Source organism: Cucumis sativus, chromosome 5 (assembly GCF_000004075.3).
Source record: "Cucumis sativus cultivar 9930 chromosome 5, Cucumber_9930_V3, whole genome shotgun sequence".
In the NCBI taxonomy this organism is placed as follows: Eukaryota; Viridiplantae; Streptophyta; class Magnoliopsida; order Cucurbitales; family Cucurbitaceae; genus Cucumis; species Cucumis sativus.
In genome coordinates this window covers 19,132,306-19,152,174 of record NC_026659.2, presented here as the reverse complement: position 1 = coordinate 19,152,174, position 19,869 = coordinate 19,132,306, and the positions used below count along the sequence as shown (strand labels likewise).

Genomic DNA, 19,869 nt, shown 5'->3' with positions numbered 1-19,869 from the left:
AGAAAGAAGAAAGAAAGAAAGAAAGAAGTTCTGAGTATTTGAAAAGGAGTGTTGATATTACTGGAAGAATGAAGGAGTGAGAGTGAAGGGTGAGATTTACCAACGAAAAGCTAAATTTTCCAATGAAAAATAAACACAATAAAACTGAAGAACCAAAATCATAGTGAGTAATTGTAATGTGATAACTAATAAAATAATAAGAATGAATTATATATTCTCTCTTAAATACTTAACATTCAATTCTGTCACACTCAATTTAAGATCTCTCTTTCTCATCATCACCAAATTTAAAATCTCTCTCTCTCCCTCTCATTCATTCTCTAACTCCATTTTATTTGCACAAATTAACCAATTTAAATGTATGAGTTTTATTAATAAACAAATATTTGTCTTATCCTAATTATATATTTTCACTATTCTATCTCTACCACATTTTTGGGTAACACATGATCACATATCTTATTTATTATATTCCTCCTCAACAAAGACATATTCCATATCTTTTTTCAAAACCAAAACATTCATTTATGACCTAAACACAACTTTGAATAATAAATTAAAATTACTTCAAATTAAAGGACACGATTATTATATTTGAATGTGAATTTTGGGTGTAACTTTTTTTATTAGTGTAAACTTTTCTTAACATAACATGAAATACAATAACTCAAACTTCGAGTTTTTTTATAGTACAAATTTTAAGAAAAGAGACTCTTTACATTAATTTTTTTTAGTATTTGCATGAATACAATACTTGAAGTTTATGTCATAAATATTAAATTGAGGTTAACTCAATCACAATTGAAATGAATAAGTCTTAAGTAAATATTAGCAAACCTCACTTTAATTTTAGTTCAAGTAACTCTAGCTTTAAAGGATGTGACTAACATAAATATAAGAATTAGGGTGTGTTTGAGAATGTTTTTGAGATGGTCAAAAATGACTTTTTCTCTTGCCAAAATCTTTTTCCTAAAATCTCTTATTTGACATTAATTAAAATTGATTTTAGAAAAATATAAAATCATTTCAAATTGATAGACAATTTTTGTTTGGTGATTCTTAGTTGATCACTCAAAAAATAGTTATTTAATTTAGTTTTTGTGTTAAATATTGTTAAGTTAGACATTTGTATTTTTTTAAAATTTTAAATGTTGAAACAAAAATGGGACATTATGATAGTCATTAACTTATAAATAAAACAAACAATTATATATGTTTTAAATTTAACCATGCATATAAGAATCTAACAATAAAATAAATAGGAGGAGACCTTTACCATAATTATTTAGTTAAAATTTTAAACAAATATATTACTCTAAATTAACTTGAAAATATTCGATTCAAAATATATAAATTTTTCTTCTTGTTTTTTTTTAGAGTTTAATACCCAAACATAAATTTGGTTGTTATTGTTAGTCTCTTTTTTGTAAAATCAATATCCTGAAAATCACTTGAAAACAAACATTGTTTGTTCCAGAAGTATGAAGAAAATTTTATAGTAATATGAGTTGAAGTATAGTTTCTTTTGATGGTGGAATACCAATTAGAACCACCAACTGAAATTAATAATACTTTAACAAATTGGCCACATTCATGTTAATGCCAATGCTAATTGCTTAACAAAAAGAATCTTAAAACATTTTAATGAATAATAATAAAAGAGTAGAGAGTGAGAAGCACGTGCAAGAGAGGGTGGAAACTGGAAAGTAAATTTTTTTAAAAAAATGATAGAGAAAGAAAGAAAGGGTATATTTAATAAAGAAAGAAAGAAAGAAAGAAAGAAATAAGAGTTTCATTTACTTATTTGAAACAGGTAGGAGCCAAAATATATATTTATAGAGTTGAGATTGAGAGAGAAAGTTGGGTTTGTTACTTTGGTTGTTTTTGTTGTTGTTGGAGTCAAAGGACAGACCCTTCTCTCTATTCAACTCATCCAACGGCTCTCTTATTGTCAGAATTTTTTGCTCTCTTTCTTCCTTTCCCTCTCTACAAACATAACTCAAATTTCGAATTTTTTTTCTCTTTCTCTCTCTCTCTCTCATTTTAAATAAAATAAGAAAAGTTGCAGCATTTTGAAAATGCCTCTTGAACAGTGCGCCACCCGTTACCCTCCTTTTCTCTTTTATCTCTCTCTCTCCTCTTCACTAATCTCACTTTCAAATCTCAAACCCACCAATCTCTTCTCTCTCTCACTCTCTCTCTCTTCCTACTTCTTTAGAGAATTTCCATTGTTGGGTCTTCTCAATATCTCTAATGGGTGCTTGTTTGAGCAAAAAGAAGAAGACTTTACCTTCGATTTCTTCCTCCTCTGTACCTTCACCTCCAGATCCCACCTCTTCCAATGGCTGCACCAAACCCATCATTCCAATTTCTCAGCCTCCTACCACTGATGTGCCACTCAAGACCTGCAACATAACAGGGGAGGAAAATGGTGAAAGGAAAGAAGAAAGAAGTGAGTACCCTGTGAAGAAGGAGGTTTTTGTGATTAAGCACAGGAAAAGCCATGATGGAAGAGATAAGAACGGGGGTTCTCTTCTTCCATCTCAAGTGGGGAATGGTCATGTTTTCTCTGCTGCTACTCCTACTGTGTCTTCTTCCTCCTGTGAAATTTTTGAATCTGGAGCTGTGGGGGAAAATTTGAAGGTAGGTTTGGTCAGAACTTCGAGCTGTACTAAAGAGGAAGTTGATGCTATTTTGATTCAGTGTGGGAGATTGAGTCGAAGTTCGTCTGCTAAGGGTAATGGAAGGAAGTACTCTGGTTCGAAGAGAAGCTATGATTTTGACCAATGTGATAGGGATGGTGTTAATTCTGGCAATTTTGGTGATGAAGATGAAGATGGGAGGAATCTTAATTCTGTTGAGGTTTATGATGATGGAACTCCAGTGGAGAAACGTCACCATCAGAGGCAGCGCCACCGCCAATCTCCAAGGCACTCTTCCTCTCAAGGGAGGAGGAGGACCCCAAGTAGGGAGAGAGATCAGAATCAACGGTCCAGCAGTAGAGAGAGGCGTGTCAGCAGGTCGCCTGGTCGACGGTCGGCGGAGCCCTCTGCAACAAATGCTTCGAATAATACTTCCAATCTCAACGCCAATGCCAATAATGGTGGTGTTCTCAATCGGCCAGCAAAAATGGTTTCGGTCCCAGCAACGGTCTCTCATGCGGAAACGGACAAGAACAACAGTGCCGCCAATGTTGGTTGTGGTGGGAATGATTCAGCGACTGTGACCGGGGTTAAGAGGATATCAGTTAAAAGAAACGTTGGCGAGGCCACGGCCATGACAGGTTCAAGGGTTGCTTCATCACCTCGTTCACAGTCTCCTGCAAGGAACAACGGAAATGTTAAAGCTTCCGACGAAAATCAGCAGCAGCCATCTCTTAGCCGCAGCTCATCAAGAAAAGCAGAGCAATCTCCTTATCGAAGAAACCCGTTGGGTGAGATTGATACTAATTCACAACAACACAACAGGATTCAAAACAGAAGCAAAAAAGAAACTGAAGAAGTGATTGCTAAAGACTCCATTAATGGGGTAAACCAGGTAACCCTTTTCTTTCATTGCTCAAGTGTCTATATCCCTAGAAAACAGCTAAGTCTTTTAATACTGATATTCATACCTTACAATCTTTTGTCACAGAGGCCAAAAGCTGATCCCAAAAGTGTTAATAAAGTAATAGTTTCCCAAGTGAATGGCAGCAAACCCAGCAGCACTGCCACTGCTACAAGAGGTGTCGTGAATATTATAACCTCCACAACACCATTGTCGAACACAGAGGTACTTGTTGTAGAGCACCAGAAACCCCAGGGACTGGCAAGGAGCAGATCAGCAAGGCATTCTAGAGAACTGGATATTAATCCAGAAACTTTATTAAATCAGAGTCAAACACCATCTTACACTAAGATGTTGCTTCAAGACATTCAGAATTTCCATCAAAAGAGTACCAATACCAACCCTGTTTCTCTTCCAGCTTGTGTAACCAAGGCATGTTCCATCGTTGAAGCAGTTGCTGATCTCAATTCAACTACAAGTTCAAATTTCTCCTCTGCTTTCTCTGAGAATAGAAGCAATCCACCAACATACCAATCCAGTAGAAATGAGTATAGTGTTCCCTACAGTGGCAGTCTGAAGGGCACGGCTGAACTCAGAGACCCTTTTGTTGAATCAGAAGTTGCAATGGATGACGATATACTGGAACCGAGCTTTCATAAGTATGTGACAGTGAGAAGGGGGGGCCCTGTGGTTGCTGCTGGAGGGGGAGATACAGATGATCAAGAATCCTCAGGCAGCAACAGTTATGTGGGCAGTGTTCAGCAGCAGCATCAATGGGGCATTTCAACTGCCTCTTGGGAACCCAACACTGCTGATTCAAATGACTCCAGGACATCAAGACAGATCACCAAAGAGGAAGGCCATCCACATTTGCAATCAAAACCAGGGCTTGACAGAGACGATAACAGGCGGCGAACAGCTGAAAGAAGGAGAGACTCCGATGCCCAAAGAACTGGCATTGGTCGTGGTAGACTTGGCAATGCTGGTAAAGTTGTTCACACAATTGCTGTCGCAGCCACTGGCTCCACCTGATCAGAATTGTATAGATCTCTCCACTTTTCCATTTGCCTGTTTCTTTTTGTTGTCTTTCTCCGTTCTTCTTTTCATGTTGTGAAAAGCAGAGTTTTACTTGTGTACTTGTATTCAGTTGCAAACTTGCAACCACTTCTCCTATTCCTATATTTATCTTTACTCATTATTCTTCCACTCATTATTAGCTGTGCAAAGCAAAATGGTGCATCTCCTTCAATCTTGTTAATATTATAAATGAACTTTATGTCAAGTAAGGTTATGCAGCAAGAAAAAGATAGAATTACAAAAAAATTATATTACGAATGCCATAATTACATAATTTGAATACATTTAATTAGTACTATAATAATTACAATTCTACAAATATGAATGGGGTCTTTGCCCTAGTTTTTAAATCAAAACTAAGACGAATCTTGTGAGACAGCCTGACAGGCAGCTTCTGATGGCTTTTTTTCTACCCCAACAAGTAGATGTTCGTTATCTGCGTCATTGCTAATGTCTATTAGCATGCCGCTCAAGTGTACACTATCCAGATTGTGGCATAATTGTATATCCTTTCAAGAAAATTTCTAAATTTAGGATCATGTCCGACAACAGAATGGTAACCTTTGTTTTGAATCTTGAAACCGTGAACAAATTTTGTGCTTTCATTCCAAACCACTGCCGTAGTTGACCACGTATATAGCAACCACAGTAACAACGGCTCCAACCAGTTGGATAGGTGAAAAGGTCTCTCCCAAATATAGAAACCTGACATAAACAAAGGAAACATTTAAGTGTCTGTAAAGTGGATATTTTCAATCGTTGCATCTGTCCCTTGTTGAAAATCAGCGTATAGACCTTACCCAAAAACTGAGGCAAACATTGGAGTGAGAAAGGTAAGAGAGCTAAGCTTTGTCAAACTACCTATTAGTAGAAAATCGAATTAGCACAAGAAGAAAGAAGAAAAAAAAAAGAAAAAGATAGATTTAGGTAACAAAACATGGATGTCTATAAAGTATCAAGGGGCATTAACATTTGATCAGGTGCACACAGCATATCAAAAATCAGTGAACTATGAAGATGGACTTCAAAATGTCTAATAATCAAAACTCTAAATATTATAATTGTACCATAACTTATACTCGATTTCAAAAGATCATAGGTCAGAAGGTTTATTATTGCATGCAGGTAAGTATATTAGGGACTAAATGGTATTTTATTACTCAAAATGGCATTTTTCCCAAAAGTTCATTACTTTGTTTTCTATTTTATTTTCCATGGTTGTACCTTTCCACGGTCTTTTACTATGTTCTACATGGAATCAATCATCTGTCATTGCTATGCTATCAACCAAAGAATGAAGTCATGTTTAACAATATGATAGACCACCAATTATACATCAGTAGTAGAAAGAAGAAGAAGCAGGAAGCAACCGCACGCGCCAAGGAAAGTGTATTTAGTATTGTTAGTTGTTATTTCATATTTCTGTTAGTATAAATAAAAGGTTGTTAGGGAGAGGGGGATTTAGTTAGAAAGTTGTATTTGACTTCATGCTATTCCTTGAGAGATAGGAAAGCAGAGGAAGGTTTTCCGAATTGAGGAGTTCTAAATTCGTATTCTTGTATTTCTTACTACCTACTGAAGTAATAAAGCAGTTCTTACTTGATTCAAAGTAGAGTTCCATCGCAATACAAATCGTAATAATAAAGCAACAAGATAAAATTTGAACTTCAATGCAAAGCGGTGTACAAAATAGAGAACGCTAATAGGGAAAAGTGTGAAACCTTTTGTAGCACTATAGAAGAATGAACCGTAGCTAACAGCACTTCCAAAAATGGATGCATAAAGGAGTGCTAGTATATCATTTGTTGTAAAATCCTTAAGACTCCCACTGACTGCAGGATCATGATTAAGGATACAGATCATCAAAAGCGGCAGACCACCAATCACCATGTGCTGGCAACATAAGAAAAAGACATTGAAGTCGTTCCTTGCTCTATTTCCTTCAATTCAATAGAGTAAGGCCTTACATAAGACATCCTTCAAGTTTCATGACTTCCAATAAAGAATTCCATTGAAGTATGATGGTTTCAGTAATTAATTGATTGCATGCTACACTGACAACTCTCCTTTAGAATTAGAAGCTAGGGAAGGAACAAATCAGAGCCACCATGTACACGACTGAATTATCTTGTGATATATCAAAATCATAACATGCATGACGGTTTAATTGGGTGAAGGAAGCAGAAATTTCCCATGAGGACTATGAACGTGTGGTGAAAGTAGATTAAGAACTAAATTTCTTCAATCATGCGATCGTTACATTTTTAATAAGGATGAACCATAATTTGTATTATAAAATGCAAAAGAAAGAACAGTGATGTAAATTCATAAGTGATCACTATAACAGTTGATCCTACCCATCCAGTTGCCATAATAGGATCAGAATACTTGGAAACCCAGCGGACCATGACAGTGCCTACTGCCATGCTCTGTGCAGCTAGGAACATCCACCACTCTCCACTTCCCCACAATGAAAAGCTATTAGCATCAAAAGTAAGTGAAGGAACCTGTCAAATCGACCGTCATATCAACAGAAGCTATCCTTTGATAAAATGCAGATAGATTATTCTTGGGATTTCGTGAATGTAACCTCTTTTCATATAATATAATACTTGAAGAATCGTACGACCATAATGTTGAAAAAAATATAAAGACATATACACACTACACACATAGACTATTAATCTATCCAGGAAGAGATAACAAAAGTGCTTTATTTAAAAGAGGTCAAGAAGCCAAGAGGAGCATTCATAAGACGGTTAGATTAAAGTTTACAAAGAATATGGATAGCGTGATTGAAATTGTTGGAAATTAGTGGCTAGTGGAGTGTTTACAGCCCCAAGAGTATTTATGTAACTTATTGTACCTTTAGTTTTTTTTTGTTAGGGCTTATCATAGCCTATATATATTTTTCACTCGTGTACTCTTTTGATTATTAAAAAATAAAAAGAAAGGCTTCTATTGTAGTTCTTTCTCCCTATACTAGGGTTTTCCACGTATAACTTGTGCTTCCACTTCTTCCTCTTTTTCAATAAAAGTACTAAAAGATTTCATCAGATCTCAGTTCTAAAGATGCAGAAGTGTATGCAGTACTTCTTGAAATTCAGTACAAATTTTATATGCAGAACCTCTCTGCATTATGAGAGCAGAGTATTATAAAATTAAGGTTTTCATTTCAAAAAACAATTGGGTCTCATCCTCCCAAAAGCTACCTAAACGCACTACAAGTTACATAAGTCATGTTTATTGACAGTTACACTTTGTTAGTCTCATTAGTTGTGCACATCTGTATATCATTCAGTTATATAATGCATCTGTCAGTCACTAACACAAACACAAAGGCCCCACCAATTATACCGGGGAGGGGAAAAAGGAATACCTCGAGAAGTAAAAGTCCTAAAACACCAAGTACAAGTCCAGCGGCTCCAACTAAACCAAGGGACTCACCAAACAAGAAGGCTGCAAGCACTGCCACAGTTAATGGTTGAGAATCAATTATTACCTGTAATCAAGGTGTAGATATAGAAAATGTAAATGATGTAGATATAATTTCCACATGATGTTTGAATAAGTGCAGAAATGTAGAAAGAAAAGTGCCAAATGTGTGTGTGTGTGTGTGTTTTGAAAATCAAGATAATTTATAATGCCTACAAAAGCTAAACCAAAGTTCTGATCATGAAAACTCCATGCAGAGAAATATGGGTGGGATGCTATTTGGCACTGGCACCTATAAATATCGATGGAAAGCAACCTCCATCAGTTTGTTCACATTTCCCAACTTTGTCACACTTCCGATGGGAAATCAGACATAAAACGAAATAACAACTTGGGGGATATGTGAGTCTATCTTGAGAATGTTCTAAAATTCTAGGAAATTTTCTGTCAATCCATGCAGCTCTAGTGTTGTCAATCTATCCAAATCTTTTATAGTAACAAATACCTTAAGCTATAAGATAGTATCAAATACCTCAAGCTAATCACAATTGGTTGGTCTAGTGGTAAAATGGGAGACTGTCCCGATAACTAAAGATCATGTGTTCAATCCACGGTGTCCATCTACCTAGGAATTAATTTTCTACAAGTTTCCTTGACACCCAAATTTTGTAGGGTCAGGCGGGTTGTCCCGTGAGATTAGTCAAGGTACACGTAGCTGAACCGAACACACACAGATATAGGAAAAAAAAGTACCAAATACCTCAAGCTTCTTCAAATGGTGTCTCTCCTCCCCCAAAATTGGTTGCCAGTCCACACCCTTAAGTAAGAACCTACTACCCTGATCTCTAGAGTTAAATTCAGAAAGAAACAGACTATTTCATCCTGTCCATTTCCATCTCAATATTCAAATTCAACCTTCATCCTATGTCAATTCTGAAATCAAATATTCCTCTTCCTTTCAATCAAAATATAGAGGAAAAGAGCTGAATCTTCATTTCTATTTTTCAACCATACCGACCCACTTTACTTCATAACAGGTTTTTAAGGGCGATAGCTGGGACGAAAAGGACATGTTGATTATTACTAAAGTATTTTTGTTTAACATTGATTTTAGTGTCAAATAATAATAAATAAATATTACACTGATTTCAGTGAAACTTCATGGACATCAAAGAAATAACATGTGGCGGCCTCGTCAACAATTGAACTCAGATGGTAGGAAATTATTTGATACGTTTCTAATATTATGGATCATTCACTTTAAGCTACGCAGAGGTTAATTTATAAGTTACATGAATTCTATGTAACTGTATATCCATGTGAATCTCTGTATCTTCTTCAAAGATCAAAAGGGCTACAATATTAAAGGATCCTCTAATCAAACAAGGCACACAGCACTTTCATAAATCAGCAATGAAGCAAAAAGACAACTAAGTAACGAAGCAAAAGATGGAAGAAAATAAAACATACACTACCCAACCCTGCGGATGTCCTCTGCAAGCCTTGAGCAAGAAAGCCCTGAAAGAATGTAGCGTCGACTAGAGCAAAGAGAATGATGGAAATCCAGGCAGAAAAACCAGAAGGAAAGGGACGACCACGGAAAGCAGCAAACGCAATCAAGAGGAAACCGGCAGGAATAAGACGAAAGGCGGAAACAAAAAAAGGACCAGACCTTGGAAGCACCTCTTTCATGGCCACCATAGCCGTACCCCAAAAGAAAAACGGCGAAACCAACACTGCAAACTCCCAGGCTTTCTCCAAGACTGCCACAGACCCATCACCACTATAATCGGAAGAAATCCCTAATTTCAATGGAACCCCAATTGAAGATGAAGGATCTTCATCGTTCGGGGAAACCACACACTCCACATCCTGTGCAGTCCCCACGCAATCGATGGACTCTGTGAAGTCCAATTCCGTATCTCCGCCACTCCTGGTGCAATTCGCCACTGGAATTGCAACGTAGTGGAAACGAAACCGGGAATTCTCATCGTACCTGGTTCTGAAGCCTAATTGAAAAGGGAGTCGTCGCCGGAGAATTGGAGCGGCGGAGGAAATGGGTGGTGCATGAAAAAAAGGGGGAGAGTTGGATGGAGAAGTGGGTGTAAGAGTGGCAGTGGCTAAACAACCCGCCATTCTTGTTGTCTTTTGGCTATACTAGAATTGGTTCGGTTGAAGAAGCAAGCTATCAGGCGCCATAGTCCTCTATCGGTTATGGTTTTGTCACATCCACGTATCGGTTTAGGACACATAAGGCCCAAAATCTTTACCACTTACATAGTTGTTTTGAACTATGATCTGCCCCTAGTAGTTCCATGCTCTCAACTCAAGTCATCAATGGTTTTACTCTAATAAGCTGCCTAAATGTTCATAGTAAGTTAATAATCTATTCATCCTCTTGTTCATTTTTATAACTTCCTTTTTCCTTTTTTATGTTTGATTTTCTTATAATTCATAGACTAGGGAGGTCTAGGTCAGAAAGAGACAAGATTAAGGATGCCTTGGTCTGAGCTTCCCAAGCTCTATGCTGTTGGGGAACTCCGCTTCAGTCTGACCACCTTCTTGATTGACTATATTTGGGTGTTTGGAGTACTTTGGGATTATATTCCGCGTTGAGGAACTCCATACAATAGAGAAATAACATATGTTATCTACTTTCGAATCCTCTCGTATACTATCTAATTGTTCTCTATTTTTCTTTCCCTTCCTTTCAAAACATTTATAACTATTTTAATTTCTAGGATTTATATTTGTTTTGTCCTCTCATTTCTCTCACTATATAAACCCTAAACCCTTTCTTCCTCCTTTCCATCTCACAAGTTTAGTCACCATCCCTTTCTCTTAGATTTTCTTTTGTTATTGTGGTGTTATGCCGGTATATGTGACTCACCACAATTTGTAATAACTAGTAATATTGAAAAAGTTGAAAGTCTTACATTAGAAAAATCAAGAGAACTCTAACATAGGTGGGTTAATTCTCTCATCGCCAATTGATCTTGAGATAAAACTCCACTATCAAATTTAACAAGTAAATGATGATGACGGTAATATGCAACCCAACCTCCAATACTCCAATGTGGAGATCACACTGAGCAAGAGGGGAAAAATCAAAATCAATCAGAAGAAGCAACCAAGACAAAAAAAATCTAGCAACATTATTTTGAAAAGCTGGATAAAATCTTATTTCAACATAATTTTTTACAAACAAAAGTCATCTATCAAATACTTCACATTGTCAAGTGTATGAAAACTTTTCTTTTAATTACCATCTCTAATATATCGTGTGTTATGACGTGGTCTCACTATCTTTATTATATTGATTTATTAATTATATATTTAAATATGGTGGTTGAGACTTTTTGGTTTGTTGTTAAGATATTTTCATTTCTTTCACCCTTTGAATCTTTATTTTTTGTTTATATTACTGAAAGTTGGTTCGTTTAGAGAATTGATTGATAAAGAAGTCTTCACCTTTTTGCCTTGGTTGGTTGATATATTCTAAGAAGTGATAAATATTCCATGCACTTTCGAAAATTAATGAGTGACGATACAACATACTAAACAGAAGAGATAAAACATCTGGCAATGATACTTGAAGCTATTGATTAAGGGGGCTTTCAAAAGTTGGAAGCATAATCCCTAAACCCTATTATATTCTTAACTTCTAACTATTGAACTTTCTTTGTTCTTTGTTGTATGTTTTTCCTAATCATATTAGTCTTTTTTTTTTTCAAAATTAATGAGTTTATAATTAAAATAACTTTATAAACTCATTCTAAGTTTGTTGTCTACACGTTATCCTTCTTAGTTATGATCTTTTTGTAAAACATTAATTGAGAAATGACAATCTAGTAGCAAGTAAAAGTTGAAATAGTTGCAAATTTAGCAATTAGATTTAAAATAATTAAGTATATAGTAAAATTTTAAAAAATTTGCAAATATAACCAAATTTGTCAAATTCTATCGATTATTCCTATCTCAAACTATACTTAATAAGACCTTTCAAAAAAACAAAACTTACACTTTGGGTACCTAAGACTTTGTAACTTTAGAGCTTATTATTCCACTCTTAATTCCAAACAATCAAGAGATATTATTTCATTCATACGATGGATCTATCTTTTTATCATAATTGTCACATCATAGATAAAATATCGCTAACAAATAAACTCAAATAAACTCATGTATAAATGAATTGAGTTATGTTATGATTAATTCAATTTTTTTTAACCGTATATTTTTTTAGTACAAAAATATGAAACCATACTAATTAAATATAGATTCTTATTTGATTCATAAATATGATATAAACTAAAGAAATAACATAAATATAATTACAAAACACACATAAACTATTATTATTCTCCATTGGATTCATCCAACAATTAAGCCTCAAATTCAGTGTTGGGAAAGCAATTCCAAGATTTGGTTCTCATTAGATGGACACTTGGCTCTCTAGGAATTGTTAAGGGTCTTTTTGATCTGAAAAAAATAAAAAACGTATAGAATATTTTAGAAGTGTCTTTATTACGAATGGTAGAAAAAAAATAAAACAATTTAAGAAAATATAGCCAATCTTTTAAATAAAATATAAAGAGTAAAAAAAAGGATGAATTTTGCTTTATTTTATAAATAATTTTAGGTGTATTCGGATGAAATTTTGTAAATTAAATAGAGATTCACCTTATCTTCAAAATTCGTAAACGGTGTTTAAATTTCATGATATTTACTTGTATTGATATAGATGAAAAGATCTTTTTGTACATACATTTGAAGTACAAGTTGATGAACGTGGAGATTCTATTCATGGACTTGAATTTTGGTCCTCAACTTAGGTTGATGTTAGTTGAGCCAAGTTTTTATTGATATACTTTAAATTAGGAAAAATGAAAATTTAAATTAATTAATAACTTTTATAAAATTTAGAAAAATTGCAATTGATGACTATCTTAGGAATAATAATTAAGGATATAGCAACATTTTAAAAAAAACTGCAAATATAACAAATTTATCGCTGATAAACTCGTATCGTTGATAAACTTTGTATATTCTATCAGTGATAAATCAATATTTGCAACATGGTCTATCGGTGATAGACTTATATCATTGATAGAATTTGACAAATTTTGCTATATTTACAAATTTTTTAAAATGTTGCTATATACTTAATTATTTTAAATCTAATTGCTAAATTTGCAACTATCCCTAAATTAAACAGTTCATTTTAATATTATTTCTATTTCATCCTTTCCATTCCATGTACTTTTAAATATTAGTTTTAAAATTTTCAATTTCTGTTCACAAAATGAAATATTAATTTTTATTTTTCCAATTTTTGTTCACAAAATGAAAATGATATCAATATGATTCTATATTTGGAAGTATTCAAACTAAAATATGCCTTAACTAAGAGAATAATATTTAAATCTAAAAATAAATGAAAAGTTAAACTATCATATATGAATAATGAAGTTTTTTTTTTTTTTTTTTTGACATTTTTCAAAATAGCAAAATAAATTAAAATGTAATAGAATTTTAGATTTTATTAGAGATAGTTTTCTATCATTATAACATATCAAGACCTATCACTTATACAATATTTTACTATAAATTGTAAATATTTGGTAAGATTTACTATTTTTAAATGTAATTTAAATAAATAAGAACAAAAGGAGTTAATCAAACTCATACAGGACTCTGAGAAATTGTAAGCTCAAATTTGGCATAAATGGAGGGGTTAGACATGATTACACGAAATTAACCTTGACCCACATGTTGCTAATTAGTGCCGATTGTGCCACGGAACTAATGGATATGACACATTATTTTTTATTGTAACTTGTAAGTTTGTTATAGTTTTTAAATAAAATAATTATTTTAAGTAATGTTTTCTAATTTGGCTTATTTCGTACATGTAATTGAAAATTAATTTCAAATAACGGACAATTTTGTCACATTGAATTTGCATAAATCTTCCAACGTTTTTTTGCAAAAATACTTCCAAATTTTGGCTATTCAATTTACTTAATAATATTTCCTAATTTGGTCTATTCCAAAAATAGTAAAATAATTTTACATTTTTTAAAGTTTTAAGTTTATTTCTATTTAGTCTGTAAAGTTTCAAAACAAACATTTCCATCTCTAAAGTTTTCTATATACTTTTAAATAGTTATCGTGTTAACTTTAATTTTAATTTAATGAATGCTTACTAAACATTAATTATATTTGATGATGTGTGCCTTATATGGAATTAGTTGAAAAGTAAATTAAAATATAAATTTTAAAATATTTAAAAACTTTAAAATATACCTGCAACTTTAAAATAATTTTTTTAATTTAAATTGTTGGTAAAAAAATTATCAACTTTTGAAATTTAAATATTATTTAAATTAATAAAAATAATTTAAATTCTTTTTTACCAACCATTTAAATAAAAAAGATAAAATACTTTAAACCTATAAGTATATTTTGAAGGGAGTCTTTTAAAAATTATAAGAAAGCGCTAAAATGTTGGAATGTATGTGCTAAAACTCGTAGTTTGTAATTATATTCTATTCAATAAAGTCGTTATTGATACTATAATCTCAAAACAAATAAATTAAGGTTCTTAGACTATTATTGAGTAAACTTGAACTTTATGTAGAAACATAAACGTGGATCAAGTTCAAGTATATAATCTTAATAGTCCATAGAATATGAAAAGGTTGGACACCTTATTCTAGGAACACTATAGATGCAGCTCGATTTATAGTTAGTATAAACGATGTGATCTTAAACAGTTCATGTAGAGACATGAAAGTGAGAACATCCTATGTAAAGAGTTTACATAAGACTTGAACCATAAAATAGTCACTTTTAAGTTATAACACTGTTACCTTTATAAAAAGACTATTTCGTATATAAATATCTTTTATAACTTAATCTTAATCTTGAGCTAACTATGAACTCCTATTCATACGAGATTATCCTTAGATCTGCATAGGTGAGGGTAGCTCATTAGCATTGACCCAATAAGGCTCTTAGTTTAAGGATAAGATCGGGTGGATAACTGGGGACATAAGGCGCAAGACGAAATTCACTCCTACTTGATTTAAAGTTAGTAGATAGGTTGTTCCCTTAATGATTGAATCCAAGTCTTGAACAAGGGGTTCCACCCTCTCATTGGCCCCAGAGGAATTCAATTTAGAGGTTGGACCTTAAACCAATTGTTCAATAGTTGACTAGTGGGATTTAAGGAGCATGATATAGTCTTAGGGGTAAAACGATACTTTGACCCAACCGATGTTATGAACAACCTGAAAAGGATTAACTTACTTATTATGGTTATATCACACGGACACAAATATATCTATAGTGAGGGGAGTGCAACTATAGAACTTTAATGGAATGACCTGTTAGTTAAGAAGGTTGATGTTACGGTCTAAAGAGTTTAGACAGTTAATCTCGAATCGTTGAAGCCCATTAGGTTCTCCCACTAGCTCAATAGGAATCAACTTAAAACATTATGATGGAATAATTCAAATTATTCAAATTAGGTAAAGAGAGAGAAACCGACAGATATATGTAGATGTCAGTTATAAGTTAAAGATAGATCTTTATGTTTAAATGTAATTTAAATATTAAAAATATAAATACAAAATCATATTCAGAAGCTCGGAATTGATGAAAGTGGTCGAAGATGTGAAAAGTCAAAATGTTGATTTTTGACTTTTAGAAATCATACTTTGACCGGCTGTATACTTAAATATGATTTGAAAAATTATCGTTTAGCTTTGGCACTATTTGAGTTTAAACTCTAAAAAATTTGAAAAATTAAAGTCAAAATCTACATGATCGATTAGATTTGAGTTTAAACGATTTGTTTTCAAGATTTTTTTGTATATGATCTTTTAGATTTGACACTATTTGGTACACGATTGTTTATATTTAATCGTTTAAATTTTGGTAAACAAATCTAAACGATTTTTTTTTCAAAACTTTTTGGTACATGATCGTTTAAATTTTGTACAAGATCGTTAATATTTTAAAAAAATTGGTACATGATCATTTAGATTTGATACATGATCGTTTATATTTGGTAGACGATCTTAAACAACATAACAGTTTTGAAAAAAGATTATATATATGTATATATATGTATATGTAAACTTAAATTAACAAAATAAATTTGGAGAGAATAATTGGAAGGGAAAAAATTAGAGAGAATCTATTGTTTTAGCATAAAATGTAAGTTTGATCCAATTTTGATATTATTCTTAAATATTTCAAGTTTGTTAAACTGTGATTATAACTTTGAAATATCTATTTTAGATTATGAAATAACATTAAAAATTTAAAGGGTAGAATGGACAAAAAAAAAAAAAAAGAAAGAAGAAGAAGAATTGAAGGAGGGTTGGTTGGGTTACCTTTGAGGATAAAAGGGTTTGTCAAAAAAAGGCATTAACTGAGCTTTGGGAATCATTTCTTTTCTTAGCAAACGAATCTCTTCCTCTTCTATAATCTGCTTCATTTTCACCCAAAATCTCTTTAATGCCCTTCAAATTATTTATTTCCTTTTTTCTAAAAAGCTCTGAAAATATCTTTATTCCAGGAAAATAATAATAATAAAAAAACCTTATGCAATTGTTCTTCTTGTTTCTTCTGCTGTTCTATCACAAATAATTTTGTTGCTACCTGAAAAGTTCCCAATGTGCCAATTATTTAATTAACAACACAATTATATTTTCCTTCATTTTTTTTTTAATTTAAGAAACATACAATTTTATCATTTACTAGCTCAGCAGTTAAATTAGCAAGCTTTTTTTTTGTTTGGGATGTATATTAACTTTGAATTTCTCACATTCCTAAAGAATCCAATAAAAGAAAATGTTTATGACAAAATTTAAAATATCAATATATAAAACAAAATGTAACAAAATTTGTAGATATGTCAAAATTTAGATTCATAATAGGCTAGTGATAGAATCAATTGTAATAAGATTCTATCGGTGATATATTTTCTATATTTTTCATTCTTTTAAAATGTTGTTATAAACTTAAGTATTGGTTCTTAAATTGTTATTTATTACGATTATAATTCTTTTCTATTATTCGTAAGAAACATTTTTGACATTTTTTATAACCATTTTTCTTTTAATATAAAAATAGAAAAGTTATAGGAAATAACACAATTTAGAAAATAAATTTAAAGTGTAGTACGTAGAATGATAAGATATTTGCAAAAGTAGCCAATGTTGATCAAGCAATTGGTAAAAAATTTTAAAATACAAGTTACTATCATTCATAGATGGTGACAGCTGATAGCACATTTCTCAAATTAAAAACTATTATCATCTACCAATGATGGTAACTTATAGCAACTATCAATTGCTATTGCTAATGGTTACTATCAATAAAAGCTTAATTTTGAGAAAATTGAGAAGAAGCATTTGTAAAGGTGACAAATAAAATATTATGATTGTTTGTAGCTAAAGTGATAACAATTTGTACCATCAAATGATGATTAAAGAAAAAAATTATTTTATTAATGGAAAGATATAGTCCCTCGACATTTGGTTTGTAATAATTTAGTTCAAATATTTCAAAATTTGCACTTTTAGAGTTTGTTGATAATGTTTCTATTTTCTGTTATCTGTTCCTTGTTTCTTCTTTTTTGATAACAAGAAACGGGACTATGTTTATAACTATTCTCATTTTTTTGTTTCTTGAAAACTTGAAACAGAAACATAAACTTGTTTGATAGTCATTTCTTATGTTATTTTTCATAACATTTTCCTTTAGTTTAAATATAATTTAATTAGGTAAAAGATAAAAATGTATATAGAATTCATGAAGGTATAAAACATTAACATGATGAAATATACATATATCCCATTGCAATATTAATAACAAACTACAATAGATTTTATTAATCATATATTAGTAAATTTTATTAATCATATATATATTAGTAAATTTGATTTTAAATTTAAAATTAAAATAGCATATAAACCTGCCTATTGCAAAAATTGAAAATCTAAAATTTAAGAAATATTTAAATTTGAAAGATTAAAATAATATATAAATTTAAATATTGAAGAGTTTAAAATTCAAAATTAAACTAAATATGTAAAAAAAAATAGAAAAGTTAGCTAAATAGAAAAGAAAATTTAAAATTTAAAATTAAATATGAAATTTGAAAATAAAATAATACATCAATTTAAATATTAAAAAAATTAAAATTTAAAATTAAATTAAACATATAGATATGAAAAAAAAAGGAAAAAAGGAAAAAAAATATTAAACATATATGAAAAAGTAATAAAATAAGAAGAAAAAAAAGAATACAAAGTCATCTTGGGAGTTGAACCGAAGACTTCCACCAACAAAAATGATTTTAAACATGACTCAATACCAATAAGCAAACATGGAATCATAGAAATAAAGAAAATTTGATCACATAAAGTGGGAAAAGAACGAGGAAAAACTTTTCGAGAAACCTTCATTAAAATTTGGAAATGAGAAACGCAAACATTATCAAACGGGCCTTTAACATCTATAGCGGTTTAATTAGTCCCAAAAATCTTCATCAAACCTAACTCTTAATCTTTCTAATGTGGTAATATATATTTTTATAGTTTATAAAAACATTTTAATTTAGGAGAATTCTTATTCGTAGAAAAAAAAATTGAAACTATTTATAAATATGGAAAAAGAGAGACTTAAATGCACTCGACAGAATTTAATAGATTTTTCTATTTTAATATTTAAAAATGCCCCTAGAGTTTATCCTAGCTAATAAGTTTGTCGATCTATTTGAATAAAAGAATCATATTAAATCTTACCAACAAAATTGTTCACTATAGACATTATATCATAGAGACTAAAATGTGCTAGATAATTTTACAAAATTAAAAGTATATTAAGATATTAAACCATTATAAATTGGAGACATTTTTAAAAATAGTAAAATTTTGGATTCTATCACTGTAGCATATCAATGACTATCACTGATAAAATTTGCTATTAGTTGTAAATATTTTGTAAGATCTACAATTTTTTAAAATTTTCCTATAAACTAACCCTCAATGGTTAAATTGTTACTTTCATAAAAATTCATAAATAAAAAAAAGGTGGATTTTGACTTTTTTTTTTTTTTTAATCACTAGTTCACAATTAATTTAGAGACGTTTAAACCTCCAACTCATTCAAATGGCAGTCCACTACTTATTTCATATTGGACTCTAATTATAGCACTTGGCGTTTAATTCTAATTATTATATAACTTACAATTAAATACATTGTTTTTAGGAGCAGTTTTAAAAATAGTAAAATAAACTAAAACATTTACAACCTAAAAGCAAAATTTTGAATTCAATCACTATATCATATCAATGATTATCAGTGATAGAATTTGCTATAGGTTGTAAATATTTTGTAAAATCTACTATTTTTAAAAATTCTCCTTATTATTACTATTTTAAATATCTTTTTGTAACTGTGTTTATTATTTTATACTCATTCTATCTTTCTCTCTTTATTATATTATTTATTATTTTTAATTCAAGTTAAAATGATTTATACCATAACCGACTTAAAATCCAAACACAGTCCCTTAGTTGTATTATTGTACATCCATTAGAAATTTGTTATACCGAGTTTGAATCAATTCAACTTTAAATAAGGTAAGGGCCTGATAAAGGTTCCCATAATAGTTGGCTCGAAGATAACATCAAGTAATATAGTTACCGAATAGTTGAACATTGCACGTTTGATGGCCCTTTGTTCTGTGTGCAATTTGAAATCATGTGGCCTTGTATTTTCTTTGATCAT

The 19,869-nt window shown here is 31.3% G+C and overlaps 3 protein-coding genes across 7 annotated transcripts; 1 reads left to right on the top strand and 2 right to left on the bottom strand.

Annotated features, from left to right (window-relative positions):
• Positions 1-1,866: 1,866 nt before the first annotated feature.
• LOC101206761 (uncharacterized protein At1g65710) lies at positions 1,867-4,752 on the top strand. Its single transcript, XM_004140305.3, has 2 exons — positions 1,867-3,537; positions 3,634-4,752. The coding sequence occupies exons 1-2, from the start codon at positions 2,254-2,256 to the stop codon at positions 4,576-4,578; spliced, it is 2,229 nt and encodes a 742-aa protein (XP_004140353.1). The 5' UTR covers positions 1,867-2,253; the 3' UTR covers positions 4,579-4,752.
• A 101-nt stretch (positions 4,753-4,853) lies between these two features.
• Positions 4,854-10,352, bottom strand: LOC101206997 (WAT1-related protein At3g02690, chloroplastic). Of its 5 annotated transcripts, XM_004140306.3 has the most exons (6): positions 9,529-10,338; positions 8,003-8,125; positions 6,981-7,130; positions 6,345-6,516; positions 5,424-5,484; positions 4,856-5,328 (listed from the first exon to the last, which is right to left on the bottom strand). In XM_004140306.3, exons 1-6 carry the CDS (start codon positions 10,192-10,194, stop codon positions 5,226-5,228), a joined length of 1,275 nt encoding a protein of 424 aa, XP_004140354.1. In that variant the 5' UTR covers positions 10,195-10,338; the 3' UTR covers positions 4,856-5,225. The 5 variants fall into 5 exon arrangements, 4 of the variants coding, with proteins under 4 accessions (XP_031741327.1, XP_031741328.1, XP_004140354.1 ...); XM_031885467.1 differs by lacking the exon at positions 5,424-5,484 and having other exon boundaries at positions 4,854-5,328; positions 8,003-8,091; positions 9,534-10,345; XM_031885466.1 differs by lacking the exon at positions 5,424-5,484 and having other exon boundaries at positions 9,529-10,339.
• A 2,091-nt stretch (positions 10,353-12,443) lies between these two features.
• LOC101207237 (protein TPX2) lies at positions 12,444-19,869 on the bottom strand. Its single transcript, XM_011657916.1, has 4 exons — positions 19,786-19,869; positions 16,672-16,731; positions 16,464-16,558; positions 12,444-12,540 (listed from the first exon to the last, which is right to left on the bottom strand). Exons 1-4 carry the CDS (start codon positions 19,867-19,869, stop codon positions 12,444-12,446), a joined length of 336 nt encoding a protein of 111 aa, XP_011656218.1.